This window comes from Bactrocera oleae, chromosome 2 (genome assembly GCF_042242935.1).
Source record: "Bactrocera oleae isolate idBacOlea1 chromosome 2, idBacOlea1, whole genome shotgun sequence".
Classification (NCBI taxonomy): domain Eukaryota; kingdom Metazoa; phylum Arthropoda; class Insecta; order Diptera; family Tephritidae; genus Bactrocera; species Bactrocera oleae.
In genome coordinates this window covers 97,777,813-97,794,391 of record NC_091536.1, presented here as the reverse complement: position 1 = coordinate 97,794,391, position 16,579 = coordinate 97,777,813, and the positions used below count along the sequence as shown (strand labels likewise).

General features: G+C 34.3%; 1 protein-coding gene across 2 annotated transcripts in view; it reads left to right on the top strand.

Moving 5' to 3' along the window:
* Window positions 1-16,375, top strand: part of side-III (sidestep III) — a 183,812-nt gene extending 167,437 nt beyond the window's left edge. For both annotated transcript variants that reach the window (XM_036357354.2, XM_036357353.2), the window contains exons 15-18: window positions 805-939; window positions 9,279-9,434; window positions 9,595-9,866; window positions 10,097-16,375. In XM_036357354.2, the coding sequence (XP_036213247.2) occupies window positions 805-939; window positions 9,279-9,434; window positions 9,595-9,866; window positions 10,097-10,846 (1,313 nt within the window). In that variant the 3' untranslated portion in view covers window positions 10,847-16,375. The remainder of the gene's footprint in view (window positions 1-804; window positions 940-9,278; window positions 9,435-9,594; window positions 9,867-10,096) is intronic.
* Window positions 16,376-16,579: the final 204 nt, after the last annotated feature.

The following is a 16,579-nucleotide window of genomic DNA, read 5'->3' as shown; positions in this document are numbered from 1 at the left end:
CTGCACTCTGCGTTCGCCTACAGCCAGCGACTACCCTGCAAATATCTTGTTGCACCCACTAACCATTTGATGGTTTTGTAAATAGAGTGAAAAGATCAAAGTCGCTTTTGAAATTCGTTGTAGGTGGTTGATGTGTGGCTGCTATAGTTGTTATTCCATGAGACTACTCGATGATTTCGGTGGCTTCTACTCCAACAGTCACTACTCTGTGTCTTGTGTCTTGTTACTGTTGATGCGCCTCGTTAGATGTTGTCTTTTGCAGCAGTGGCTACGGAGCTGTAAAAAACTTTATTTAATTTACTCTTTACATCAACAACTACTAATAGCAACCAAAGTTGCCAGACAACATTTGCGTACAGTTGCTTTTACCGTTGCGCAGAAACAAATATAAGTTTATTTGTGTGTGCGTGTTGGCTTCTGAAGTGGCTGTTGCGGCAAGTACTTACTAATGACTTGGGTGGCAAGTTGATATCAACTTTTTCGGCATGCTAGTTAGTTGGGGACGTAGATGAATACTCGGAGTTCTCCTTTCTGAAGTGGGTATGTGAACATTTCAGCAGGTAATTAGCTGATCAGATGATTAGGTTCCAAAGACTGTTCATTAACAGAGAAACTCTTAGTCTGTCTTTTAGTTTTCTACTATAAGTTGTAATATTTTAAGTACTAGTTTTTCTTAGAAAATTTATGAAATAATAAAATTTTATTTTGAACAGTTTCTTGATTCTTGTTCATAATAAGTAAAACTCAATTTAATTATTTAAGCACATATGTATTTATTCAATGTATTTTTATTCGTTTCATTAGATTTGGCCTCAATGGACTACTACCCGGATCCAAATCCAGCACTGCATTTAGTGGTTTATAGCGCCAATCAGAAAGGTCGTTCGGAACCGATTGTTTTGGAGAATATTCCCATAAATGAAGCAGAAAAGCGAACAGGTACGTACAAATTATTGTTGATTATATGCCGATCGATTATAAGATTTTCTCGTCCACGTAATTACGAAAGTATATGTATGTACAAAATAATTCACTTGTAAAATAATAAATAACTAAAATTTTAAATGAATTTTTTATCCCCTTTGTGCCGCCCAATTTTTGGTCAAGCTCTACCGTTCACAGATTTTGTATTATTTAATTATAAAATGCAGTTAATTTGTTAGCATTAACTTAACGTTTTACCACTAAATAGTAACTTAGAATGAATACAATTATTGGTATACCATCTGATCATATTTGACCTGGACTGACAAAAGAACCAACATTGAAATACTAATCTTTATTATCGCCCTTAAAATACGCCCCTAAACCAATACAAGCATGGTTGCGGCAAGTTTTCGATATCTTCACGACTTTCACTGAACGTTTGCACAAAATTTTCAGCAAACTCGTTGTTCAATATTTTTCCATGTTAAAAATCGCCAAACTTTTCGCGCCGTAAAAACCCGCTGCCTAACACGCACTGGTTGACAAATTAGTAAATAAAGTCCTTACATTACAAAACAAACTATTCTATTACATCAAAAATGAGATTGAGGGATCAAAGCAACTAATTTCATTAATAAAGTTTATCTTGCAGTGTTATTCAGTATTTGTTGGTTCGCTCATGTGCATATTCGTATCTACAAGTAGGTCTCCCGCACCGAAACTAACATAAAGCACTTACTGGTGACCCGAAAACAACCAACAATAATTGCCATTGACGGGGCTTTTTGAATAAGCGAGTTCTTCACATTTTCACTCACAGTCGTTTTTGCATTGCAAGCAGCATTATGCCCCATAATCTTGTATTTAAATTATTTATTCATTTAATACTTTTCCTTTTACTCATTTGCATTGATAAATGTAAACAAGAAGTTTCATGAGGAGACCGAAACAGACAAAGAACAGAAAAGCACAAGTGTTCCACGAAAATATGTATGGCGTTGTGCTTATTTACTGCCTTTTGATTACTGTTATTTTTCCATACTGCAACGCAACCCGCTCGGCCTTATGGCTACTCCTTAAAGGTTGATTTCTTGGTTCAGGGCTGCGGACCGCTGAACAATTTTGCTTTTGACGAACAAGCCAACTGCCAGCCTTGCCTTTACGTTGACATTCAATTGGTTCGCATTCAATGAGCGAAAACAAAGCACAATAAACAATTGTATAAAAATGCCTAGATAAAAGAACGAAATTGACCGTGTTGTGTCCTTTTCCACAGCTCAACGAGAGGCTTGTGATAACCATGGATGCTCCTTTTTGGCTCGAGCGCATTGTCATTGAGTCCCATTGGCATACTCGGCGGCATAGTTAGGTAGAGGAGCGCGGTAGTGGGGTCTGCTTAATTTGAATTTTATGAAATGTAAATATTGCATATATGAGTTATTCCTTGCGCAGAAAATCGGATTTGCTCCGGCATTTACTAATGCAAATACATATGTATGTATGTATGTACTTGGTCAAAGGCACTCCAAAGCGAATAGACTCTAGATTATAGAGGAGATGGTCATTTATTCATCGAGAAGAAATTTTTATTTATATACTAGAAATGCTATATTTTCCATTAACAAAACTTTCAAAAAATACTAGTTTTCTGGTTAGCGCTATTTCAAAATGCATTTCAGCTGGTATCGATTAAAAAACTCAAACTTGGCACGTTGTAAGTACATATGTATTGAAGGCAGTTCGACGCAGCCTTGAATGTATGGTTTTATGTCCAAGTGCGTATTTTGCTTTACTTTGTTTATTGAACGCATTACGTATGCCCATAAATCAGAGCGTTAGCACCGAACGTACGTACGCACGTTCATCATTAACACACACAAACTCGTATTGTTATATGTGTAGTACAAGTTCAAGCGAGCCATAAGCAATACTCATAAACCTAGACTATATGTATCGATATTGAAGGCAATACACCGAATATTTCTTAAGCTATATACTTATATTAAACTGTATGTCTGTTTGTGCGATAGGTATATACATTTATTCATAATTCTCTATTATTTTCTTCAATATTACTTACCAACTTTCCTTCTTTGCTTCCTCAACTATACATGATTTTTATTTATTTGAGTTTCATTGCTGGACTGAAACTTTCGTTTGAAATAGCCAAACTTCATTACCCTTCCATTATAAATAACAAATCCCAATCGATTAATTTATTTACTTTCCTATTTATGTTTCGACTTGGGAAATATTATCTGCGTTATTATGGGCCATGATTATGGTATAGGAATACAGATAAATCCGAGGCATAAATATATGCAGACCAATGGCCTTCTAAACACCTTGTAGGAAATTCTGTACTAAATTCAAAAGACATCTGCCATTAAGGTTAGTTTCTTTCCCATAAATGATTACTAAACGTTATGAAGTTCAGATTCGTTGATTTGAGAACTCTTCTACTACAGTTGTGTTCTCAAAAGCGATTTTCTACATCTTTAATAAAGTAAAAACGGGATCGAATAAAGATGACTGATTAACTTTGGAATAACGGGTGCATAACGTACTAATAAATCTCGAACTAGATTGTAATTGGTGCATTTCTCTGCAGGGTTCATCAGTAAATTGATCAATATTAGGCAGCCTGATGAGCGAATATAGAAAGACAGCAGTACTGAATGTGTGTGAAATGTTTATTATGAACAATTTTGTATGTATGTATCGATATGTATATGTATATGTCCTTTGCAAATAATAATGTCGTAGGTGTCATTAATTAGGTGTGATGTACAAGTATGTAGGCATGTGTCAGCCAAGAATCATAGGTCATATTAGACTGATGACAAAGCATGACTATTTAATATTTATTACCGAAAATGCAAATCAATGCATAACAGTTATTTTCAATGTTCTACGCAACTTGTATGAAAATTAGCAATCATGTGTCTAGAACTCTAGGTTGTGGCTTAGATGAATTATTTATATAAATATGAGCGTGTCGATACCGCTACATGGTTAAATATTAGTAATTTAAATCCCAAAATGCACGTGTAAGAAATTTCTAAATAGTGTTAAAACAGCTTATTCATTCCATCCATTCATTGCCGGTGGCCATACTCCGCTTAATCTTGGTAGCTGTTCAACAGAAGTTTGAATTTCCCACTTATTTTCTGCATAAAACCAATAGTAATGCGCATTTTAATTACAGCAAATATCATTTAGCCCAAACAATTAATTTACTTAGTGACTTCTCGCTTAAATCAACTGTTCGTTATCGAAAATCAAACCATACATTTAAATGAATCGATCTCACTTGAAGTTACATTTGAGACTGTTTTAATATTCATTTTGTGCTTTGTCACTGATAACTATCTTCATTTTGTAATTAGAGATTTAACGTACGATATTGGATTGAAAACGACACAGTACACATATTAATATTTTATTTTTTCGCTTATCTACCGTAACAGCAACATAAAGCAGATTATCACACCTGTTCGTACACATTGTTGTGGGAATTGCCTGGGTATAACGAAGGCACAACAGCAGAAAGGAAATTATTTGCAATGCAATCGCCTATTGCAAATACATACATATATATGGGAATGTAATCTAAACTGTTTGTGTGTGTAAATATTTTTCGTTAACATGCGTACGCATTTTTGTTCCTTTTAATGGCAATTTAATATTTTCCGAATACGCTGTTTAACTTAACAGACACACAATCCTTGGAGATACATTATCCTTCAGGTTGGCAGAAGCGATGTGAGATACGCAAATGCTTTTAAAAGTAGGTCCTGCCAGAAAAATATCTGACTGAAAGTTGCGTCAATTGCAATTTGTATACCCTGAACATATACCCTGTTCAGGGTATACAAATATAAGTTTGCCACGAAGTTGGTAACACTCAGAAGGAAATGTCGGAGACCTTATAAAATATATACATAAATGACCAGCATTATGAGCTGAGTTTATTTAACCATGATCGCCATGTGTATTCTCCGCTCAAATTGCATTGATCTGATCACTATAGCATATAGCCGCCATACAAAGTGAACAATCGGAGTAAAGTGCTTTCATGGAAAACCTTTCTTCCTATCTTCACGAAATTAGGCATGAGTTATTGTCTAGGGTAACAATTTATTCTCCGCAGAAATTGTTCAGTTCAGATCACTATATCATATAGCTGCAATACAGGCTGAACAATCGGAATCAAGTGCTTGCATGGGAAAATTTTTTATCTAACGAGGTATCTTCACGAAATTAGCCTTTGTATTTGCGAAGGGTATTATAGCTTCGGTGCAATCGGAGTAAACGTTTTCTTGTTTTTTTTTTTTATTTTCAACAGCATCAAAAATCATACTTCACCAACCATTTCAATACCGTTCTTACATTGGTACATTTATACGTTTTCAGTTGTCGTTCGCGGCTTTGTTTGCCAGTGCATTACTGTGTGAAGGAAAATATTTGTGGTAAAATGATATAAAGTTCAGTTTTGTGAACGAACCACAGCCACCTTATATTTGAGGGTTTGTTCATATTTGTTATTATATATATGTATATATATATATACTTCAACCTAAGTAATTGAAGAAAGAAACTTATTTCGGAGGAATTTGAGCTCGAACACAAGAACAATGGAAATTTTATCGATAATCTGCAAAGAGTAAACTAGAAAAGTTTAAGTTTCTGCTGTATAACTTCGAATATGTGTATACAAACATACTCAGCTATTTATTACATGCCAATGCATCTAAGAAGCACATGACATTGCCACATATTAAAAAATGTAGTTGACAAATAAAATAGAGTACAAATATATGTTTCGGCTTTTAAGTTGTCTTTGCAAGCAGGTTTTTGCTTGACAATCATATGATTGTAAGCGTTAATCTACCTATAGAATATTTGTATCGATGTAATGTGGAAAAACTTACAATACAAAGAACACATTACTTTCAATGCTGCCACAATTTTATTTATTCTGCCTTAATCTTTACATTGTACGAAATTTATACGCAAATATTTGAGCACATAAATGTATCCAAAGAGGTAAAAGCATCTGCAAATACACCAGCACTCAGACATGTGTATGTGTATGAATGAAACCGATATTCCCAATACATTGAAGTAATCTACTTTTTCATCATTTTGTAACGTTTTATATCTCAAGCGGGAGCATTAAATCGAATTAAGCTTATAAGATGCCGCCAATGCACTTTCGCTCTAACACATGCATGCAAATGGCCGTGTGTGCCTGTGTGTGCGTACACACCTGTCTTGGCACATGCACATTCGCGTTAGTGTTTGGAAAATTACCTGCCAGAGCGAAGCAATATATTCAGAGCCGAAAAGCGCTCACACACATCCACTCGCGTTTGCTTGGCATACATATGTGCCACACCAATGTGCACTTGTGTGTTTACACCTGGGAGCACACATTGACGCAAATATTTACACAAGTGCGAAAATTTCATTACAACTTATACTTTTTATTTAAATTAAATTTGGTATTTTAGTGCTTGGCTGACTGGCTGTTTTGCAGATAACTGGCGTACTTACACATGTGTGTGTGGATATTGTATTGGTATGCTCGGATTGGCCAACGAGCTGGTGCATTGTATTTGGTTGATTGTATTTTCGCTTGTTTGTCTGTTACGACCTAAAAAACCGTTAGATCTTGTGATGGTGTAGTTTCTTTTTGAAGTGCTTAACTCTGGCAGAAGGCAGGTATGGTTCGTTGCTGCAGAACAGAAAAGGCAGGTGAGCACATTTCGCTGGCTAGAAAACTTTTCTCGCCGATTTCAGAGGTATTTTATCAGTTTCCAGCTGCTTGAGTACGGCTAATATATATTTCTAAACCAGGTTCTCATACTGGAAATACTTTCCATAGTTGGATATGTTTTACCTTTAATAAACGAACAACATAAAATATTAGTAAAATCTTGAAATTCATTTTACGATTAGAAAAATTTGCCTTTTGATTTAGGATCTCAAAACCTGCCACGCCCTCATTTGAACCAAAATTAAAATGTTGCTTCCGTAAAAGTAATTGCTATTTTATATCGTTTTGTCTTCTCCTGTAAATTTATAAAAAAGTGATTGTACTTTATTTTGCATTTATTTATTTAGTCATCGAAACTACTTTCATTGGGGAGACTTTTGCTCGATCAAGATTTTCGTTATTTTACGAGTGTTTAAGTCAAATCAATAAACATATTTCGATAGACAACCGCAGCTAATAAATTCCACACACGCTTATCTTAGAGTTTACTTATTGTATGTATGTATTTAAGTGAGGCTATTTGAGTGATATGTATGTTTGAAACAAAAGTGCATGCTCAGCAAATTCTCACAAGAGTTTCTGCAAAACATTCGCTATGTTACATTTAAGACACTAGACCTGATGATGTCCACTCCTTGTTTAAGCATATTTTTATAGCAGTCCGGTGGCCATAAAATACACTCATTGACACTTAAATTTTTTATAGCGATATTGATGCCCAATTCTCCAATAACGTAGACTTTAGGTTGATACAAATATTTCATTATATTTATTAATCTGATTTGAAGCGTAGAATTTGAAAAATTCGAATTGAATTACTCACAAATTCTCTATAAATAAATTTCTAGCAATTTATACCATGTAATTTGTTTCAGTCTTGCAACTAGTTCCTGAAATAATAACAATAGATAATTAACAGCTTTATTGCAGTACTTTACTTAAACGAGAAATTTAATTAACACTAAAATATTTAATGCAAAATTAAGCGCAAATATTATTAAATCTAATTCCGTGCGTAAAGCACTTATTCCCTTTACATGTGCTATTTAATTATTTATTAGCACAACTGAGCTTTCTGCATAATTCATTTGCAACTACATGCAAATAGTTCATTTTTCATCCGAAATTCAAACAATTTATTTACACAGCAGTGCAGTGATAGATTTTCTTTGTATAAGCATCTGGTATTCGTATTCAACAGAAATGCATACAACACATATGTACATACATACGTATGTATCTACATGTGTTTAGCTATGCTTACTAACTCATTTGCATATGAGAACTTATGAGTGGCGAGCACTTATTAAAATTCATAAATTTTTTGCCGCTATTTATTTGTGTATATATGTACATAGTATAAAACGCAAATCATGAGCCAATGGCCACAATACACATACATACAAACAAACATTTTAATTTATTGTTAAGATTACCGAATAAAGTATAAATTGTATAACACTGCTGAACACAGCAATATATTTGTAGTTCAGAGCTAATAAAGACTTCATACAATGAAACAATTAGATGAATTCTAGAAAATGAAAGTGTGTGCTACATATTTATATATTATATTGTATATAAGTTTAATGAATAATTTTAAGGGAAATTTATTGCTTTTCCTTCGAGTTTGCTAAAAGTTAATGTACACATTATTATATTTTGATGTAGTAAGTGCTCATGCTTGTTATTGTACTTGACACCGAAAAGTACATTTTTTCTCTCTGCCTCTCATATCTGAAGGGCGATTCGCAGCAATAATGGCGCTGGTGTCGTTTGCCAATAATATTTTCAATCAAAACTTGATTTGCTTATTTTGCGTTCGAAAACCCATTTAGCCTGGCGACTTTTTCGTTTATCCTATTATCTTATTACTTTGCCTAGTTCAATGTCCTTCTTGTTTATGCACAACTCACAACTTTTGCACTTAACGGGATTTGCAGGGATTGTCACATTAATACAAACATTTTTTGGTGTTATTTGTAGATTGTTTGCATACAATTTGGCCTAAATGTTTACACTTGCTTATAATTCGACGCATAGAAAAAAAGTTAGTGTAGTAAAACACTTTGTGTTTGCTCTCCTAATTGGCTTAAATTTTGACACATACCATAAAGCGTTTTTAACTGTGAACTCAGATTACGATGATAGAAGAAAAAGTAAAGCGAATCGATGCCACAGCCTAATCGTTATTACTTATATTTAAATAGGTAAATAATATTTAAAAATAATAAATAATACATATATTGAAGTAAATCTAAAGCTGTAAACTTTAGTATTCATTTAGTTACTCAATGATGGATCTATAACTATATTCGTGTGGTATTTTTCAAAAATTTAAGAAAACATGTACAATAGCATTAATCAAAGTATTGACATCAAATCACCGTTAGTAGTCAAATTCAATTTAAGCGAATGAGAATTATTTTTTTTTTGTTTTTGATATGATATTGACGACACCTTATGAAAAAGACCTTCACTGGCTTAGTCTGTAAAAATTAATACTAATTAAATATATTTTTGATAAATTTTCACTTATTTTCACTAACATATTGTTGCTTTATTTTAGACGGGCGCATGGCTTCCATACTACCGCTTGCTGCTCTACTCACTGGTACTCTGTTCACCGTCGGCGTCGCTGTGCTTTTCGTTGTAGTGGTCGCTGTACGCAAAAGACGCTGTCAGGGGGGACGTAACCTCTGCGACGACAAAGATAAGCATTTAGGTAAAATTATTTAGTTCGAAAAATCTGAAAGAAAGTAATGTAATGTAGTAATTCAAGAAAGTTCCATACAGCTTGAATATTTAAAATGTTTTATTCACTTCGATTGTCTTTTAACGATTCTCAAACGGGTTTTGCTTTGTTTGGATCCATCATATTCCAGGTATGGATGTGACCGTGACGGCGCCACTTGAGACGGGTGCGGGTCACCAGCGTTTGGTCGTTGCTTATACTCTCAAGCAGGGCATCGAAAAACAACCTGATATTTTAAACGCTCAAAAGAGTGCAACCGGCAGCGACACATCTTCGCCGCTGGGTAGCAGACCTGGTGGGCTATACCTCGGCGGCAGCGGTGCGGCGAGTAGTAATTGCGGTGTTCCTGGTAATAAATCAAACTTCACAACTACAGTTAGTACAAATGCAGTGACAGATTATGTAAGTACATACATTTCAGAAATACTAGTTGCTAAAATAATGTGGATTTACTACAAAAAATTATATTTATACAACACGCAGTATCGTAGTACGATAAAAAACCGAAAAATATTGATTTGTGCTTTTACGTACAATATACTTGTTGTTTTTTCTCTCATCTTAGCGTACAAAAAAGTTGAATGGAATTGTTAAAAAACTCTACTCATTTAATTTAATTTTTTCATCTTTAGGACGCCTCCACCATCGGTTACAACGATCCCGTAAATTCAAACGATCTTCTCAACAGCCCTCCCTCACAATCGAGCACCCTAAAATTGGGTAATGATCTTCGTAAAAACTATCAAAGTTCACAGCAACCACTGCTCTATGACGCATTGCCGCTAAATCGACACGATATCTCACGATACGACCCGCTTGGTCTTAACTATGGCGGCAGTAGTAGCACGCTCAATTCAGCGGGCAGCGCCAGCACCGCCACTAACAACATAAATAATGCAGCTTCTAGTGGCGCCACACCGCAATCTTTAATACAAAATAATCTCAGCAACGGGCACTACGTCAATCATCACACACTGCCTCACCCATCTTCCGCAGCCACACACTCAAGCCTCCTTCACATGCAACAACAACAGCAGCAGCAGCAACATCAATCAACACTGCCAACTGATGAGCAACTATCCATTGCTGATTATCTCGCAGCGAGCAGCTTAATCGATTATAATTTAAGTAAAGCAGCAACGGGGTTGCCACCTGGCATGTCGTGCGGCAGCGCAGTTGGCAGTGGGCACATGACGCTACCCAAAGGTCTCGGCATAGGCTCCTTACTGGGCGTCGCCGGCGGCAACAGCAACGGTGCATTACTATCACAAGGCTCGCATCCAGCGAGCATTACACCAACAGCAACGATTACACAGAAAACGAACGCAAATCGAAATCATATTATAACGGACACATTACCGGGCCCTGAGAGTTGTGTTTAAGTTATAAAGAATACATTATGATATATGTAGTTGTAAGACAAGCGTACATGCATAAGAACACGTTACGCTCTGAGAAAATTAAAATATAAGTTTATATATAGAAATGAGATGGAATGTTTGGAAGACACTAACAAAGATTTCGCAAAGCAAAAAAGACTGGTGCAATATACAAATAGTTGAAAAGCTACATACACACCCAAATGCACATATTATATATATACCAACATATAAGCACACACGCGCTAAACATTAGGGTGGAGCGAAAAAAAAATGTTTTTAATATCTACCGGGCCGCATTTTAAAGTAAATTTCGAGTTAACATTTTTTTTGGACAAAAAAATTTTTTTTTAGTTTAAGCTCTTCACATTTATATAAAAGTTACCGAATTTGACGGTTTTTGACTCAGAATTTATTTTAACGCTTAAGGAAAGCCGGTTGTCATTTAATACTTTTTTTTAAACTCCAATAATGACCACAAACATTTTTTTAAGTTGATAACTTTTAATTGGCCACAAAGAGGACTCTCCACAGCTCCTAGAACACGTATCAAAAAATTTTTACGAAATAAAATTTTACTTTAAAAATTAGTGCCGCTTCTAGGTGTTAAAAAAAATTTTTTATCGCTCCACCCTACTAAACATGTCTCCAGGTGCTTTCCAGCTGGTACACCGTTTATTACTTACGGAGGTGAAGAGTGTGCACGCCATGTTTTAAACAATGTAATAATAATCAATAGGCATCAAGAGCCGTTCAGAACCCAAATATGAACTTTGGGTGGAAAACTACATACATATGTACATATCTGGGTTGATTACAAATTATTGACAGTTTTCGGGCGACTTTACCATTTTTGATATTCCGCTATAAATAACACACAAATTTAACTTTGTTCCAGGGTATTTACTACAGGATATAAATATAAATAACGTGTAGTTTATTTCGTGAAATGTCTGGAAACCCGTACGTCTCCGTAGCGTGCTCTCTGTAGTAGGCAAACAAAATAATCAATAACACTTAATAAGCAAAGAAATTATCAATTCACCCCAAATCAAACCAATAGTGCATATTTGGCAGCCTAAGGATTGTGTGGGTCCAAGCAGGGGTAGCGAAACTTGATAGGGATCGAGTGAAAAGTGTGTAAACCAATGGCATATAAATTAGCAAAAGTAAATAGATGTAATAATACAAAAATAGAAAATTGATAATTGCTTGTATTGTAATTACTTTTAATTTAGTTTCTAAGAGCTGTGTACATACATATACATATATATAAACAAGTAATTATAGGCAATTTAGTGAATGTAATGTAAGTGTTTGTGAGCAAACCTTAAAAATAAATGTATATACTGATCTTGGTGTTGTTGTCACACTGTACTCGACTTAAGTAAGCTCCAACAATTTAATTACTTAGATGGAAATTTAGCAACCGCCGCGAAATGCTAACTAATGCAGCGCAAATCTAGCAAATATGCACATTCTAGTTTTACAGTTATAAACATACAAGTATGAACCGAAGCATTTCACTCAGTTGAAAATTAATGTAATTTTTCATATATTTTTATTAAAGTTGAAAGTTGTATTCAACAAGAGTAATACTTCCAGTTACGTAATTGAAAATGTATCGAATTGTCGTACTTACACCAAACTCTTGCCGTAGCAGTAAAACATATCAAGCATATACATATGTATGTACATAAGTATAAGCTCCTTTACGATATAACTGACATATCTAACCTAGAAGCCAGGGACTGTCTTACATAAATATAATATTAGCAGTTACACTTTTGGTCCACACGCAGACAATAAAGACTCACATATCTACACAGCGTGTATAAACAGAACAATTTGATTCGAAAAATTGAAAACGCTCAAATATGCAGCGTGCAAATTCCGCCAATACTCAGCCGTGCCCGATTGACCCGGAAACACAAGAAAATCGCCATTTATATCTGCACACACACAATGTTGATTATTTTGCCTCTGCTGTGCCCCAGCAATGCCAACTGTTATCAAAGCAACCGCAGCAATCATACCGCCACGACTGCACACACATACATACATACTGCATAAGCACACGTCCACTGAAATATCGCACTAACACACCAGCGCGTTGTTTTATAAGTATGTACAAGTATATATGCATATTTATGTATGTGTATATGTATGTTTGTGTGCTATAGTTAAGGATTTACGAAATTGCACTGCAAAATGCGTCAAATCGTTTGTCTTCCTCCATCTGCCGCTGCGCGTGTATGCAAACAGGTAGTGTGTATGTAAGTATGTGTGCATCAGGACTAGGTGGATGCAGGCTCCAGTAAAATTTTATACCAACAATAAAAGAACTTTAAAAACACATTACCATCATTCCGAAAGTTATATTGGGCACGTTCGATATTTTATGTGTTTCTTTCTGTTTTTGCAATACGCGCGCACTTCGGATATAAAACAATTGCATTTTTATCTTTGTTGTAATCGAAAACTTTCTAATGCGCACATTGCCAATACACCCAGCAGGGATGTTCAAGCGTTTTGTATTTCATTCTCATTCTCTCACACTACATTCGCCTCTAAATGCGTCATTTATACTTCTGTGTCTCCGTTTGCGATGATCATCGAAGGTGACTTATTTTTTAGCTAGAAAGTATAAGTATAATCGCGCGAGGTCACATAAAAGCTCTTACATGGAAACACTTCGTCGAAGTATTTGTTTCATATTTAATAAACACTCAAACTTTACAACAACAGAATCAAATAAAAAAGTATCAACATTTCCTAGATATGATCACACCCTTAAAACTGTGTTTATACAAAGTTACGGCGCTAACATTAAACGATGTGCCGTTAAAGCACAGAAAATAACAAGAGCAAGCATAAAATCGACATCACCAAAAATAAAATATTCAACAGTTGAGTTGTAGCCTGAGCCTTATCTGCCAGTTGATTGCCTTCACTACATAAGTATGTATTCCACTAAATATTGGCATAATATAACTGTTATTTTAAATGTAAAAATACACATAACTCCTGTGAAGCGATCGTCAGAAAATTTACATTGTTCTTCCTCAACATTTCCAAGCAATAAGTTCGCAATAAAGGACTTCACAAAAGTAATATAGCAATTACAAGAGCTATGGTACAATAACAATATAAAAGCTCGATAGGAAGTTGTTGAGTGCAGCGCAAAAGTTTTCCACTCTCCTTAAGCGAGAGCAGAGCGTCTGAGGTGTGAGGGTTGTCATAAGCAGAATATATATGTAAGTGCCGGAAAATGACAATATGATGACAGTGAATGGAAAACTTTTTAATATTCATGTGCAATGATTTATGATTATACATATATATCACAATGTTATATGTACTTCCATATGTACTAAATTATTACATAGGTGTTAAATGCCGTACAAATGTTGCCATATAAGCTACTTTGGCGAAAATTTCCAGCAGAAGCAGTTTAAGCAAATCCTTAAATAGAGTTAATCACTCACCATAGAGGTTTTTCGAGTTAGAAGGTGTGCGTTTTTCCATATTTAATATGATAAATTCTAAAGTTCTTCTCTACCGTATTAATCAATGTAATTGATATGTTTACTTCATTTTAAAACAGACTGGACCAAAAATCCTTTTAATATTCAAATAATTATAAAAATGAGTGTGAGATGAGCAGAAGGTACTGAACTTTCTTAATAACAAAAAAAATTGTTAATATCAGTGACACCGAAGCTAGAATACTCTTCACAATTACAAAACATTCCATACAAAACTTGATTTTGATCGGTCAGTTTGTATGACAGCTACATATAGTTACATGCTATAGTGGTTCGAAGCGGTTTCGACAAATGAGCAGCTTCTTTGGGAGAAAAGGACGTGTGTAAAATTTCAGATCGATATCCCAAAAACTGAGGGAATAGTTCGCGTATACTTATACAGACAGACGATCGGATGGCTAAAGCGACTCTGTTCGTCATGATCATTTATATATGTTTATGCTTTATAGGGTCAGCGAGGCGTCATTCTGTATGTTACAAACTTCGTGGCAAACTTAATATGCCCTGTTGAGGCTATAATAACAGCAAAGCCAAAAATTTGAAAAGTGTGTATAACGTCTACCTTTAAGAGAACTTTAAATAATCAGAAAATATACGACCAATTTGAACCATATTTTAAAACTTCAAATAAGACGTCTCAACGCCATTTGAAAGTCACTTCAAATACAACGAAAGTATGGATGGCATCAGCCTATTTAAGACTGCAATAACCCATTCATCAACCATGATAGCGTATGTTAATATGATGAAACACAAATAGTACTACTGATATGAACTCGAAACCAAATTGTTAACTGAATTTAAGTGCACATGTTTTCAGAGCTACTTCTTCCCCCCAATGTATCTAATATAACGTTTCACACATTTACGAATGTTGTGTTTGAACTGAAGATTTTTGATTTTTTACACTTCTAAAACTGCAGCACTGACTGAACTAACCAAATTGATCATAAAATTTCCCAGATTACTTAACACATATCTATACCATCTACTGCTCATATCCTTAATATAATGTTACCTATCAGCTTTAGTGCTTTAAGTGCCGGTGGTGAAGCTTAGTTTTATTATTTTATATAATTTTTCTGTAAACTTATTTATTTATGTATTTGGTGAAAAGCTAAGTTACCGTTTTAATGGTACTTTAATCACATTGAAAAATCAAAAACAAAACAAAAACAAAAATGATTGAGCTGTACATTTTCAAACGTACTGTAAATAGTAGTAGCAAATCATTTAAGTGTTAGAAAGAGTTTAAGATTATGTATAAATATGTAAATGTATCATATGTAATTGTGCTTGCATGTAATTGTATGAGTACCTTTACTCATACTCAATAAAATATTAGAAAATTTAAATATTGGAATAGCAAATGACATTGTATTGTTATTGTAAAAAAGTGTAGAAGCAGAGTTTTAATGTGAGACAATGATCAATAAAATATATATATACATGTATGTATGTACGTATTCATTACTATTCACACATACAATACATATCTAGTATAGAAAATGAACAATTAGACAGGTAGAATTATTAGACATAATTTATGTACAAGTATGTGAGAGCCGAACCTTGAAAGGAATACTACAATACAAGAACTACAATTAGGTGAATTCATAACACAAAGCATATAAAAGCATACACATATACAAAAACAAATGAATAATTTATATGAAAACATAGAGATTAAGTAACTGTAAAAAGAAATAAAAGAATAAGAGTCCTCTGTAAAAATGCTTAAATTATTTGTGATAAAGTTAAAGGAGTAGATAAAATATAAATATAATTATAAATACATATATACATACATACCATGTATAAGACAGATTAGTAGTAATGGATCATTAAGCAAATATATACAAACCCTATTGAAATATGTATGGAACTTGCAAAATTTGCGCGCAGACCCCAATATTCTGCTCGACTACAATGAAATGATAATGCAATGAATAGAATAATAAAGAAATTAATTCTTATTTGAAAATGCCGATGAGACTTTATTTACTTATTTTTATAGGGGATATGGATATGTTTACAGGTTTACAGGAAGTTTAACAAAGAGCTCCAAATAGTAGCAAGTTATTTTCGAAGAGTTTGAATTCCAATGTAAAATGGTGAAAGAAACTAACATCCGCTGGAAAAATCACGGAAATGAAATATGGGAGCTAATGGATATATCTCTTTGTTT